Raw genomic sequence first — 14,798 nt, 5'->3', positions numbered from 1 at the left:
TTCGGAAGGTTTTCATCATTGGAGTGACGTAATTATTCAAAATGTAATTAGAAAAGTAAAATTCGAAAATTCGTTTAGTACTGCTGACCCTTAATGATTTATGATAAATTGACAACAAAGTAAAAATAAGGATTTTGATGTTCACCGGAAGTTAAATTGTCATGAGGTCTAGTTTTCTGACGGTCGATACCAGCGTTTGTTATAAAAGTTATGAAATTTCAAAATTGAAATTTTTTAATTTTATGAAATTTATTTGTGTCGATAATTATGTTAATTAGACTAAAAAGTTTACTGTACGCTGCACTTGAACAGTCTGCTGCTGAGCTGCTCGCAGCGCATTTCGGAATTCATTCAGAAATATTTAAATTTCGCATTTTTTAAATTTTATTTAACTTAGTTTTTATTTATTTATTCAAAACTTTAGCCAACTTTATTTAACCAATTGTCAGCTACATTCACTCTAATTACAATTATTAGCATTTATAAATATGTGGAAGTGAAGCTCCATTTTTTGGCACTATAAAACTTAATTTAAAAGTTAGTTATGACTTATGACAGTTCGAAGAGGGAAAAGAACCTGCAGCTCAACGTCTAGTTTATTTGAAATTAGGAAAAAATTTTATCGAGTTAAGAAACACACATGAAATACTAAAAAATTCCGAGTCAACTGTAAAATTTTGTATTACCTGATCAGCAAAGTCGAATGAAAGGTTGCAAAATAATAACAGTACGCATATTTATTTAAATTTCATTTATTTATTTATTTACAATTTATAAATTTTCTCATGTCTTCACACTCACATTGATTTGTTGAAATAAAAACCGAAAATTGTTAATTGTCTGTTAACTTCAGAATCATAAACTTTTTAAATTGATGAATTTAAAACAAAGTACTGAGGTAATTTTTAAATTACTCAATTTCCTGTAAAAAAATTTTTATCAAATCATTAAATTTTTTTTTTTTTGGTAAATTACAAATACTAAATACATCTGTCATATTTAATTAATGACAAAACAATTAATAATTAAAATATTTCTAAACGGACGAGATTTATTCGTCAGCTGGTTTGGAGAGTTGGCTTAACACTTCATTGACACTTTCTGGCATACTGATGATAGAAAGAATAAAAAAATAAACTACAGACAAAGAAGACAAATTTGTTTTTCTCTATCAACTACTGGTGACAGCACTAGCGTTTTGATATATTTGAAAAAAAAAAAAAAAAAAAAATATATCTAAGACAAAAAGCGGAATATTAGAAAAATTGTTGTTAAAAAAATATTAAACTGAAAAAAAGAAATAAAAAATCAAATTGATTATTAAGTAAGTTGAATAACAGTGACTAAGAATTATTGTTAATGTAAATGTCGCAGACATCAGACAAATTTAAAAAAAAAATACTCAAAACTGTATGATTATTATCATAAACTTGACTCTATTTTTAACCTAAAACTGCGTTATTTTTTTTAAATTTAAAATTATAAATAATTTTTAAAAAAATATTTATAAAAAATGCACTTATTAATTTCCAGAATGTTTTAGATGGGCATTTTTTAAATATTTTATTTTATAAATTATATACTCTATTTATTTATAATTTACGATTTGTCTGATGTATGCGAGATTACATGAGTGTGAATGTAGCAGGCATCAGACAAATTTAAAATTGTTAATAAATCGAGTAAATAATTAATATAATAAAATTTTTAAAAAATCCGCATTCAAAAAATTTTTAAATTAATGAGTGCATTTTTTATAAATATTTTTTTAAAATTATTTACTTTATTTATTTATCGTTTTAAATTTGTCTGATGTCTGCTATATTCACACTCGTTATATCACATGATTCTGAAGTTAACCGACATCTAATAATTTTTGGAATTTTTCAAAACCATAAATTATAAAAAAAAATATTTTAAGAAATTGCACTTATAGTTTTTTAAATTTTCTACAAGTGTATATTTTTAGTTTTTTTAATTTTTGCAATTAACTAGTCGAAAATAAAATCCAAAAATTTTTAATTGTCTGCTAAATTCAGCATCATTACATTACACTCATCTTTCGGTATTATCAATTCAAAGTAATTCCCCATGGAAGTTATTTTTTTAAGTTCATATAGGTTGAGAGAAATATTATTATCACTTTTTGTTTATCAATTTATTTATTAAAAAATTTTTTTAATTGTTAAATATTTATTTTTTCCATTCAACTATTTAAAAAAGTTTTTAATTTTTAAGCGTTGATATGTTGTTCTTTACTCATTTGTTTATTTAAAATTTTTTTCTATTTAAATGTTTAAAATATTTATTTATTTTTTTGGTTACAATGATTCGAAATTATTATGAATATGATTGTAGCAGACATCAGACAAATTTAAAATAATTAATAAAATAATAATTATAAAAAATGCACTTGTTAATTTGAAAATTTTTTAAATGCGCATTTTTTCATAATTATTATTTTATTGATTATTTACTCTATTAATTAATCATTTTAAATTTATCTGATGTCTGCCACAATTGCGATCATAATAATTATGAGTCACTGTAACCAAACAAATTAATAAATAAATATTTTAAACATTTAAATAGAAAAAAATGTTAAGTAAACAAATGAGTAAAAAACAAAATATCAACATTTAAAAATAAAAAACTTTTTTAAATAGTTGAATGAAAAAAATAAATATTTAACAATTAAAAAGAATTTTTAATAAATAAATTAATAAACAAAAAGTGATAATAATATTTACCTCAACCCATAAACTCAAAAAAATAACTTCCACGGGGAATTACTTTAAATGGATGATACTAAAAGATGAGTGCGAATGTAGCAGACATCAGACAAATTTTAAATTATTAATAAATAGAGTAAATAATTAATATTATAAAATTTTTTAAAAATGAGCATTCAAAAAATTAAAGAATTAATAAGTGCATTTTTTATAAATAGTTTTTTTTAAATTATTTATAATTTTGAATTTGTCCGATGCCTACTACATTTACACTGATTACTGAAAGTATTAGACGTTAAAAAAAATTTTGTTTTTTCAAAGAAACAGATAAAATAATTAACGAAAAAAATTTAACAAACGCATATGTCAATAACTTTTAAAAAAGTTTATGGAACTAACAATCTTGTATGATCCTGAAATTAGTAGACAGTTGAAAATTTACGAGTGTGAATTTAGCAGACATCAGACAAATAAATAAAACGATAAATAAATAAACGATAAATAAAACGATAAATAAATAAAGTAAATGATTAAAAAAATAATATTTATAAAAAATGCACTCATTAATTTCAAAATTTTTTAAATGCGGATTTTTAAAAAATTTTATTTTATTAATTATTTACTCGATTTATAAACAATTTTAAATTTGTCTGATGTCTGCTACATTCACACTCATGAAAATTTTTGGATTTTTTTTTAAACAATTCAAATTAAGAACGAAAAAACACTAAAAATATACACATGAAAAAAATTTTTAAAACTACAGGTGCAATTTTTTGAAATATTTTTCTTGCAAAATCTTTCGTTTTTCAAAAATACAAAAATTAGTAGACGTCGGCGAATTTCAGTATCACTAATCTTTATAAAAATAATAAAATTGTCTGTTAAGACCTTTAAACAGCTTTTAAATCCCCACCATACTCATGATATAATCGTGAGCGTTGAATTTACTCAAACCAATTGAGATTTGACACATTTTTGTTAATTTTTAAGCCTAATTTATACGAAACTTGGTACTGGATTAAGTTACTTATTTATTTAACTTTATAATTATGTTTTTTAATTTTAGTTAATTGTTAAAACAACCAACAACACAATCTACTACTGCTTACATTAGAATCCACGTATAGTGAGACTACTGAGAGCTTGCTCATCATTTAATGGTGGGGGTATGGGAATTGCATGCTAACTGAAGGGAACGCTCTCAGTAGCTCCAGTATACTACTGGTGCTGCATAACAACCCGGACATCGCAGTCAACGTAGCAACGCCTTTAAAAACGTTAGCAAGACGCCACCATCAGTTCAAGTTATAAACTTCTGTAAGTCTACTCCTGACATTTAAAATTTCAATGGGGTTCAAAAAAAATATTTTCCCCATAATGAATCGAATAATTATTTATGAAGAATTGTCATGATTATCTTTTTCACATTAAAGCAGACAAAAGTAGTATCCTCGTTGCACTTGTAAAATAAATAGAATCTTTTATTGATACTGAAGTTAGCCGACGTCTAATAATTTATGAATTTTTTTAAAAACAATGAATTATAAAAAATAATATATTCAGAAACTTGCACCTAAGATAAAAGCAACAATTATTGACAGGGGTCCAATTATTGACACCCTGTCTTATTTTAAGATATATTTAATTACCTACTACATGTATATTAATAATAATCGTATACATTTTAAAACGAACTTTATGATTAAACACGAAAAGAAATTTTCCTTAAAAATTACCGTTAAATTCACTGTAAACGTGGGACGAATGGCACGACATAATCATTTGTCGGAAAGTGAGATAATTTTTAACTTTTTTTCAACAAATTTTACCGTAGTCTACTGTAAATTTTATTCGGTTTTAGGTAAATTGTATGAAGTCTACCGAAAAATAAATAAATTTTGTCGTAATTTTTATTTCAAAAATGATAATAAATAAAAGCCTCCATTATGTCTCACGTTTACAGTGAATTTAACGGTAATTTTTAAAGAAAAATTCTTTCCGTGAAGAATTGAAAAATATTTATTAAAAAAAAAAAAAAAAAAATTTGTTTTTAAATTAAAAAGAAAAAATTGACTGATTTCAGAAATGGATAAATTCTTAGCAGTTCCGTCCACTAGTGGCATGGCTCAGCAGCCACCGAGGTCGCGATCGAGGTCTCCCAGTCCAAACTGTCCGCACCGCCCAAAAGACAGTTAGTATCCTATATCATTTATTAATAAATATATAATTTTTAATTAATGATCTTAGTTTAAAAAATTATTTTCTTGAATCTTGATTTAGTTTCGAAATATATCAGTATTTTGTTTCCAAACAAAAAGTACTTCATTGAAAAATAAAATTATTAAAGAAAAAAATTTTTTTCTTCAGTTAAGAATTTTAATTTTTTGGCTCAAAAACTTATTTATTGAATTAAAACAATTCAAAATTTTTAAACAAGAATCAGATTTTTTAGAAAAAATTTTTCTTAAATTAACATCTTTTTCTAACATTGTGGAAACTTTAAAAACGTTCAACGGAAATAAAAAGCAAAAACATATTTTTTATTTATAAACGTCTGAATAGTAACTCATTCATTCAGATTTGTTTTTTTTTTTAAACAACGAAAAAAAGTTAGAAAATACATTTTTTTGATTTAAATGATCTAGATATTGAACAAAACGTCAAGACAATAAATTTATATGCCCCCATACAGCTATAGGTATCTGTCTCGAAATTTGTAAGGACTTATAAAAAACATTAGAAAGATAAACAGAATTTAAATAATTTTACGATTGGAAAAGTAAAAAATTTGAATGACTTTAATATGTGTACTAGACGTCATCGAGATGCCAAAAGATTCATTTTATTTTTTAAGTTAAAAAATTTTGAATATCTCTGAAAGAGCCCAACCTATCAAGCTCAATTTTTCACAGATTTAGATATTAACAATCCGCGTCGAATGTAACAACGATCAAAATCGGATCATCCGCTCAAAAGTTACAGATATTTACATATGTACATACGTACGTATATACGCAAATACATACATTCGGACATAATCTTGAAATTAGTCAGAATAGCTTACTAGAACCTCCAAACGTCGAGATTTGATAAAAATTCGATATCCGAAAATCAGACCGAAACCAATAACTTCACTAATTTGTGGAGATTCTTTAATTTCAATAGCAGGAAGTTAAAAAATTTAGCCAAACGATAGGACAGAAATTCGTTTTGGAAAAAATTCTGTCGAAGGATCATATTGACGTTTTACCGATTTTTTCTATCGATATTGAATTTTAAAATAATTAATTTGTTTAGACAATAACTAATGTTATAGCTATAACATTAGTTAAGAGAGAGAAGAATATTCTCCGGACGATAGGATAGAAATTCGTTTCCGACATTTAATCGATTTCTTTTTCGTTAATTTTTAATGTAAAAAACTTAGAAATATTCTGGTCGATCGAGTGTCTATTGCACGGAAAAAAAATATTAGTAAATATTACAGAGATTCTCGTCAACAGCGCGCCTAGACCGAATCTCAGCAAATATTATGGAGTAGAACGTAAAAAATTAATAACAGATGCATTTTTTTGACAAGTGTCTTGTAGTTTTTTAAGGTTTAAGTAGTAATTTAAAATCGTCAAGCAGTATATTTCAACGGTTAACTGTTAATTATAGCAGTTTAAACATTAAAATCATAATTTTACTGATTGAAACGACATTAGTTATTGAACATAACATAAATAATTACAAGTTGAACTTCGATTATTGTCAATCGTTTTTTTCGCTCTAAGCAACTCGTCGTGTGAGAGGGAGAGGTCCAAACGCCTGGTCTAACTTTTTATCATATCTCGATAAATATTTGAGGTACGAACCCTGATTAAACAAAATGATTAAAAATGATTTCACACGTTAAATGTCCATAAGAGACAGGATTAGAAATGATTTGAAGGATTAAAAAGTATTTGAAATGATTAAAAAACAAATCATTTTAAATACTTTTTAATCATTTGTTTTAATCAGGGAAGAAACACTTTGGAGCCTTTTCGTGGATTTTCACATTCTGATCAGTTCTTTTGTTTGAAACTTCCCCAACAAACCAGCGGTTCGGGAGTTATTTTGATTTAAACAATAAAATTGTTTTCAACGATTGTTTGCACCATTTTCTAACGGAATGGATTCGATTTTCGTGATCCTTGGCCCAAAATACATAAGAAAACCGATTGGTCCAGCTTTGGCAATCGAGATATAACCGGGCTCTCCTTTTCAGCCGAAGGGCGAGAAAAACGATACAGAGAAATAATGAAAAACGATTTTATTAACCTTACAGAATTCATCACCATCTTCCAGACGTTCAAAAATGCATTCCAGGACGGTATGCATTTGCAGAGAGTCGGGGAGAAGACGTTGAAATACAACAACACAGAAATAAACGTTGATTGTATTTCAACGTCACCCAACGAGTCCCTGGAATACATTAAAAAGCAACAGAGAAGAGGAACCTGCGTCATTTTATTTGGGCGTAGTGGCGCAGGTAAAACTTCTTCCTTAGTGGGATATGAGCAGTTCGGAGGGATGATTCAGGAGTATTACAGAGGTTGCCCAGAAGCTAACTTAGAATTAAGGTAGAAATGACATTGATATCGAGTTCTATGATTCAATGATTGCACGAATTATAGGGATTAATTGCCATTGTTCCTTACAGAGCAATAGAGATCAAGAACAAGATGAGCCGAGATTTAGTCGCCACGGAGAATCCCGAGACCAAAGTAGAGAGGCTAGATTGGGAAAAAATCGAGGCTGGCCGCATTGCAGACCTCAATCAAGTGATGAAGGCGCGGACGACTATAAAAACCGGCCTGAACGCTACAGCGTCCAGGACGATTTTATACGTCGAAGTGGTAAGTTTTTTCAATAATTTGTAACGTAATTATCTCTTAAAACGACAAAAGTCTAGGTTAAAGGTCAAGGTCCCCGCTATTGATTTAACTCGTGTCTGACCTAACTAACGCCGAAAAATAGTACTTCATGTCATATCTAAAATTGTGATACAACATCCTTAGATTCATACGAACCCTAGTCTGCCAACTTTCACTCTGAAAGCTGGTCTTATGTAATATCGCTCTGATGAGAAACGTATTCCCTTACACAGCACTATTGATTTGACTTGTTTCTGACTCTACTTACACCAGAAAATAGTACTTTGTGTCATATCTAAAATTGTACTACAACATCCTTAGATTCATACGAACCTTAGTCTGCCAACTTTCACTCTGAAAGCTGGTCTTATGTGATATTACACTGATTGGAAACGTATTCCCTTACAAAGTCGTATCCCTGTTTAGAAAATTTTATAGGTCCTTGTATATTTATAAATTTCCTTAGAGATTTTCTAAGAATGAATGAGTTCTATGAGAAGTGCCATAGTTAAGTTTAGGGCCTTATACATACAGCTATATGAATCTATTGGATTTTTTAAGCAGGTATAGGGCTCACAGCTATCTAATATAGATAGTTACGGGAATGATACGGTATTTTTACTATTCGTATACGTATCGTTGTGGTAACGAATTTTGTCTTCTTATACTTTAGATCGTTCGAAGAACTATATTTTTTTTTCGGTGTATGCTCCTTCATTTACATCTAGAAATCATTTATTTAATTCCAGATTATAATCATTTATTTAATTCCAGATTATATTTCCAATTATAGATATGCTCCATCTAATTAAGTTTAATAATCATCATAATTTACATTATTTGATCTTTTCCTTATCTGATTAGATAATTTTTTTTTGTTTATAATTTAGACCAACATTCAGACTCAGGATCGCGTCCATTTCGTTGATATGCCGGGCTCGGAAGGGGTAGATGCTGCAGATGCTGCCACTTTAACACCTGCGGAACGAAGTCTTGTGAGCTCTACTCGGCGTGGTTTTGTTAATGACCTCAGTTCATTCAAAAATTATCTCATTAATTATAACATCCCGCTTTCCGGCACTGTATTTTTGAATGAGCTGAGGAGGCGGATTTACGGTGACGGCACAAACGTTTCCAACTCAAACATGTTTTTGGTCGTTTGTGCGCAGTCACCGCTTAATGAAGCTAATACCATGGAGGTCGGTAATCTTTTAAGAGATATCCAACTACAACGGGACCCAAATTTTCACCGGGGTTCCGGCCGATCTCCATCTCCGCATGTCAACGCGCGAGAGCCGAGTAGAGGCTCGTTATTGAGAACCGTGGACGATCTTAAGGCTGAGATCGAGAGACTGCGCCTCGAGAATGAACGTCTCAGGAGGAGGAGGCGTTCAGTAGAGGCAGAAGACCGAGTCGCGGATGAAGTTGAGGCGGAAGCTGAAGTGGCGGCAGCTGGAGAGCCACCAGTAGCAGTGGATGTGGCGGTACCGGTAGAAGCAGAAGAGGTGGATGATGAGGAAGTGGAGGACGATGAGGACGAAGAGGAAGCTGATGAGGAAGACGAGTATTCTCTACTCGGTGTACCTAATCTATTGAGACCCGAGTTTTTATATGACGGTACCTGGTATGCCGTCGACCAACCTGCAAAGTATGACAGCATTGATTGGAATAACTCCATCATGCAGGTTGGTTCTACGGTGAATTATCAGTGCCGTCATTGTGCAAAAGTCTACAAGAGGTACACGATCCGGACACATATATGGTTTGAGGAGCAAAAAGGAAAGGTTGTTTGCCCAAAATGCAAACAACCTTTCTGCACTGTCAGCTATATCCATCATCGCCATCTGCCGAAGTGTAAAGGGCAGCAGCGAAAGGCAGGACGCCCAAGAAAAAAAAAAAACTAATTAACCTGCAACATATATATTTATTATTTTTTTTTCGCAAACCTTCTTGATATACCAGGGGTAGTTGGACAACAAGATCTGTTAATAAATTTATCAGACAGATTTAAAATTAAAAATATATAGATTAAATAATTAAAAGAAAAAATATTAATTTCAAAATTTTTTAAATGGGCATTTTTTTTAAATTTAATTTTATTAATAATTTTAAATTCATCTGATGTCTGCTACATTCATATTCATCTTTTAATTAGCAATGAAAAAAATTTTAATTAATTTTTTTTACAGATGAATTTAATTGAAGATTAGCAAAAATTAAAATTACAGTTTCGTTAGAATCAAAACTGATAATTAAATTTATAGTAATTATAGTGTCATATATTTGTGGGAATAGACCTCTGATAAATTTGTTGTAAAAAAAACATTACGTGTAATTAAAAAATACTTGCACAATAGCCACCCTCATTTATTATTTATGGTTTAATCAATATATTTCATACGAATTTATCCTAGTGTTCTTGTGTCTTAATATGTTATTGTATATATTTACTGTATCATGATTGTATCATCACTGTATGATTGTATCATTACTGTATGATGATTATTATTCAATTCATTATTTGACTAGACTTAATCATTTTTTATATTCTTAACTATTAAGTTTATTTTTAGATATCAAAACTTTGTAATGTATGAGGAAAAAAAAAAGAAAGTAAAGCAAAGTGAGATGGAAATCCAGTGCTAACAATTTAATAATTAATTTTGATTATAAACTTATAAAATATGTAATTAATTATAATAATAATAATGATAATAATTATTATTGTTAGTATGTGTGGAGTGTAGCATTCATGAGTCATTTTATGAATATTAAATAAATAAAAAATTCAAGAGACTGATCGAGCCGACGTCTAATAATTTTTGAGTTTTTTTTTTAAACCGTAAATTATTTTTAACAAATTGTATTGATTGTTTTTTTAATTTCCTACATGTGTATATTTTTAGTTTTTTTTTTTATTGAGGTATTAAAAAAGAATTCGTTTGCTACATTCACACTCATATAATTGATAAATTAAAAAACAAATAAAATAAACGTCTTCTTAACAACATTGTAAATTTTATTTATAAAATTTTCCTATATTTCAACAATCATATACATTTTTAATTTATATTTATTTATTCTTTCATCAAAATATAATTTTAATATTATATTTATAATTTATGTATTGACAATTTACGTTATTTAAATTTTTTTAATATACAGAATACTGTAAAAATTAATCCACTAATTTGCACAATTTTGAATTTAAAAAAAAGTTTTCATGATTTATTTATAAGTATTAATCAATTGTTTAAATATGAACCCTCGCAGATTTGATTCACGGTGGAAACACCGTGGAAGTGTAAACACCGTGGATCCACCGTGGTTACACGGTGGGTTTGTTCCATTTCACCACCAGGTATACACAGTGTATCCACTGTGATAACGCGGTGTATCCACCGTGATTTCACGGTGGGTTGACCACTGTGTATACACGGTGTTCCCACTGTGATTACACGGTGCATTCACCGTGATTCCACGGTGGTTTTTTGCTATTTCACCACCGTGGTTCCACGATGTATCCACCGCGTAATCACAGTGGGAACACCGTGTATACACAGTGGGCAACCCACCGTGGAATCACGGTGGATTCACCGCGTAATCACAGTGGTAAAATGGAACAAACCCACCGTGTTTCCACCGTGATTCAAAAATGCGAGGGAACTTAAGGTCGTTGTAAGAAATAAAAAAAATGTTTTAAATTGGAAGAAGCAATCGTTGATTTTAATGAAATTGATCCCTATAAAAATGAGTTAAGTAGATGTCAAGTCTTTCGTATCACGTGTAAATTCATCATTCGGCTAATTAAATCTTCGTCTGCATTAAAAACAATTTAAAAAAATTATCTAAAACCCCAGACATTAATTTTACTAATAAAAACTATGATCCTGAAGCTAGCGGACAATCGACAACTTTCGGATTATTTTTAACGAATCATTAAAAAAAAAAAAATATGCACATGTAGAAAATTTTAAAAACTACATGTGCAATTTTTTCAAATATTTTTTTTTTTATAATTTATCGTTTAAAAAAAAATCCAAAAATTATCAGACGTCAGCTGTCTTCAATATCATGAACTACAGATTCAATAATTAAAATAAAAAATTATCTATTCTCTGTAAAATAAAAATGCAAAATATTACTTGCGCCAAGAAATCCTTTTTTTTCTGTGTATAAATATTTGAAATTGTTTGCATTTTCATAAAACTGTGCTCAATTAATTCAATTAGTAGAATGTACTGATTGGCTGTGCGAGTAAGATGGTAGTAATTGAAGCTAACCAGGAGGTAAAATTGGAAACCGTGAGTTGGGCCACACACGACTGATCCTAGTTTTCCATATTGAATCATCATGTAAAATATTACAAAACTCTTTGCATGTTAATCCTAGACGATGGACAAGCATTGATGCGTCAAGGAATGAACATATATGGAGAAATAGCTGTAACAAATTAAATATTTAGTGTAATTATAGTCAGTATATATAAATATGTATTTCATAAAATTTTAAATGACAGTGAATGCAGCAGACACTCAAAAAATTTATAAGTGTGAATGTATATAGCAGACATCAGACAAATTTCAAATTATAAATAAATAGAGTAAATAATTAATAAAATAAAATTTTAAAAAAAGCGCATTTAAAAAATTTTGAAATTAATACGTGCATTTTTTATAAATATTTTTTTAAAAATTATTTACTCCATTTACTTATAGTTTTAAATTTGTCTGATGTCTGCTACATTCACTCAAAAAAATTTTTTTTTAATTAATACTGAATATTTAAAAAGAAAATTAGAAAAAATTTTAAAAAATCCGCACTTATAGAATTTGAAAATCAGTATGTGCATTTTTTTAAAAAGTGCGTTTTCCCACTTGGAGTACGTCGTCGTCTATGCACTTAATTTTTTTAGAGCAGGTTCTAAACTGAGAATAAAAGATGAAAATTTGTAATAATAAATAATAAATGTCTATCAAGTTATGATTTAAATGCGCGCGATAACTGTTGATATTTGAATAAGTAATGAAATAAATTTTTATTTTTAAGTTTTTAAATTTCGCGCCAAGTTAAGTAAAAAAAATTTTGAGGCACGCGCAGATAATCCGTGATTCAAAGATCGCGCGCACGCGTATTCGTTCCTTCATTTTTTTTTTGAATACAAACAAAATAAAAGTTGGTATATTTCTATATTATGTTAAAAAAATACGTCACTCAATTGACTCATTATAATTTTTTTGGGAAATTACGTCCCAATAAATTTTATAAGGCTGACATCATTAGCTTACGTTAATATAAATATACACACATACTTAAGTATGTGTAGATAGTTATTTGTACTTATTTATGCGTAGAAGTACTTATGTCTTAATCGTAGCTACCTTCATAGTGGTTGGTGTATTGAAGTGATTAATAACTTAGCTGTGATTCATAAAATATCTTAAATACATTTTATAATTACTGCAATACAAGTCTTAATATAAAACGCTAATATAGTTTTCATATTCCTCGTTAATTATTATATATTTATAATATAAAATACTTGTAAAGTACACCTAGAAAATAATATATTATTGTTAACCTTGTGTTAATTGTCGGCAATAAGTACTTGTGAAGGAGTAAACACCATAAATTTATCAAGATGTGTGCAAAAATGGCATTCCAGCATCAAGCTGGCACAGCTATGGAGTGTTTAAGTGTAGGTATTTTTTTGAATTCATTTATTTATTTAAATAATAAATTTTTTTTTAACCTACACCTAACATTATTGAGAACATCGACCTGCTGACCGTAGTTGTGACTCATTGTTGAGTTAAAAAAATTTTATTTTCTTCACAACATGAAATTTTATTTAAATAAAATAATAAATTATGTTACAGATACCGATAACGCTTCATAAAGAGACGGAAATAGATGCACACGGTGAAGAAGTTATGAAGTGTGGATTTAAAATTGGCGGTGGAATAGACCAGGATTATCGAAAAAGTCCTCAGGGCTATACGGATAATGTATTTATCATTTAATTATAAATTTATTCTGCGTGATCTGACTTACTGAGACGAAACGGCTAAATTAATTATATATTTTTATTTTTATTATTTTAGGGTATATATGTAACGGAAGTGCATGAAGGTTCACCGGCCGCAAAAAGTGGTTTACGAATGCATGATAAAATATTACAGTGCAATGGCTATGACTTTACAATGGTGACTCATAAAAAAGCTGTGGGTTATATACGAAAACATCCGATACTTAATTTATTAGTGGCACGGAAAGGAGTCACCAGTACCTAATTAATTAATTAATTTTAACAACATACATTTAAGCATTTTGTCCAGTTTTTATACATAATTTGTGTCCTTACGGTAGACAAAGAAAGGAAGGAAGAAATTAATAATTTACTTTGAGATTGTATAGACGTAATTTTAAAATAATCGTTAATCGTTACCAATTTAAAATTCTAGCAACTCGATTAACTTTCGATTACAATCATCTCATTCCAAAACTAATCGTCTCATTCCATGCGTACTATTAGACTTTGTCTTATATTATTTTCTTTGTTTTAAACATTTTAAATAAAGTAATAGATAAATAGTTAATTACCAAAATAACGAGCAATTTAAATAAGCGATTTACTGCAATAAATTGCTCTGTCCAATATAATATACACAACCAAATGTTAATATAAGAACGTATACATTTTCTACATATCTATCAATATACTCGACATTTTTTCTGTTTTAAACATTAAACATAAACTCATATTTCATTTAATTAATTAAGTATTCAATTGTAATTAAGAATCACCGATCAAATGCAGTTTAAATAAATAATATTAATGATACAGTTTCAGTACAACAAATTTATAATTTTATCAACTGCAAATATAATTAAATTTTTTATTACCTTATTTTTTATTCTTATTATTATTAATTAATTATTAAGGTCAAATTTTTATAAAAAGAGGCCACATAAATAAGGCTGACTTTAGATTGTACGTAATGTTGTTAAACATCGAATTTTGAAAAATCTTACGAGCCAAATAAATATTCTAAATGTATCATAATAATTTTTGTTTTAATTACTTTTTACTAATTCACTTATATATCTTTAGTTAGTATTTTAAATTTTAGTTTAAGCCTGGGCCGCACTCAACACATTT

At 28.4% G+C, this 14,798-nt stretch overlaps 2 protein-coding genes and 1 long non-coding RNA gene across 5 annotated transcripts; 2 read left to right on the top strand and 1 right to left on the bottom strand.

Annotated features, from left to right (window-relative positions):
• Nucleotides 1–1,157: 1,157 nt before the first annotated feature.
• On the top strand, nt 1,158–10,638 carry LOC130668454 (uncharacterized). 3 transcript variants are annotated; one of them, XM_057470751.1, is made up of 6 exons: nt 1,160–1,324; nt 3,802–4,052; nt 4,819–4,926; nt 7,048–7,342; nt 7,423–7,618; nt 8,527–10,638. In XM_057470751.1, exons 3-6 carry the CDS (start codon nt 4,821–4,823, stop codon nt 9,538–9,540), a joined length of 1,611 nt encoding a protein of 536 aa, XP_057326734.1. In that variant the 5' UTR covers nt 1,160–1,324; nt 3,802–4,052; nt 4,819–4,820; the 3' UTR covers nt 9,541–10,638. The 3 variants fall into 3 exon arrangements, with proteins under 3 accessions (XP_057326737.1, XP_057326734.1, XP_057326736.1); XM_057470753.1 differs by lacking the exon at nt 1,160–1,324 and adding an exon at nt 3,406–3,498; XM_057470754.1 differs by lacking the exon at nt 3,802–4,052 and having other exon boundaries at nt 1,158–1,324.
• A 675-nt stretch (nt 10,639–11,313) lies between these two features.
• On the bottom strand, nt 11,314–12,576 carry LOC130668373 (uncharacterized). Its single transcript, XR_008990007.1, has 3 exons — nt 12,460–12,576; nt 11,782–12,079; nt 11,314–11,455 (listed from the first exon to the last, which is right to left on the bottom strand). It is a non-coding gene; the product is annotated as an uncharacterized LOC130668373 (long non-coding RNA).
• A 291-nt stretch (nt 12,577–12,867) lies between these two features.
• LOC130668366 (tax1-binding protein 3 homolog) lies at nt 12,868–14,705 on the top strand. The gene is made up of 3 exons (XM_057470626.1): nt 12,868–13,334; nt 13,516–13,644; nt 13,741–14,705. Exons 1-3 carry the CDS (start codon nt 13,278–13,280, stop codon nt 13,927–13,929), a joined length of 375 nt encoding a protein of 124 aa, XP_057326609.1. The 5' UTR covers nt 12,868–13,277; the 3' UTR covers nt 13,930–14,705.
• Nucleotides 14,706–14,798: the final 93 nt, after the last annotated feature.

The sequence above is a fragment of the Microplitis mediator genome, chromosome 5 (genome assembly GCF_029852145.1).
Source record: "Microplitis mediator isolate UGA2020A chromosome 5, iyMicMedi2.1, whole genome shotgun sequence".
Taxonomy (NCBI): Eukaryota; Metazoa; Arthropoda; class Insecta; order Hymenoptera; family Braconidae; genus Microplitis; species Microplitis mediator.
This window is presented reverse-complemented; position numbering and strand designations above follow the sequence as displayed.

Coding starts and splice junctions, on each gene's coding strand:
- LOC130668454 (XM_057470754.1), top strand. CDS start 4,821: ATGGATAAATTCTTAGCAGTTCCGTCCACTAGTGGCATGGCTCAGCAG. Junction 4,927..7,047: donor TCCGCACCGCCCAAAAGACA/GTTAGTATCCTA, acceptor TTAACCTTACAG/AATTCATCACCATCTTCCAG. Junction 7,619..8,526: donor CGATTTTATACGTCGAAGTG/GTAAGTTTTTTC, acceptor TTTATAATTTAG/ACCAACATTCAGACTCAGGA.
- LOC130668366 (XM_057470626.1), top strand. CDS start 13,278: ATGTGTGCAAAAATGGCATTCCAGCATCAAGCTGGCACAGCTATGGAG. Junction 13,335..13,515: donor CAGCTATGGAGTGTTTAAGT/GTAGGTATTTTT, acceptor ATTATGTTACAG/ATACCGATAACGCTTCATAA. Junction 13,645..13,740: donor CTCAGGGCTATACGGATAAT/GTATTTATCATT, acceptor TTATTATTTTAG/GGTATATATGTAACGGAAGT.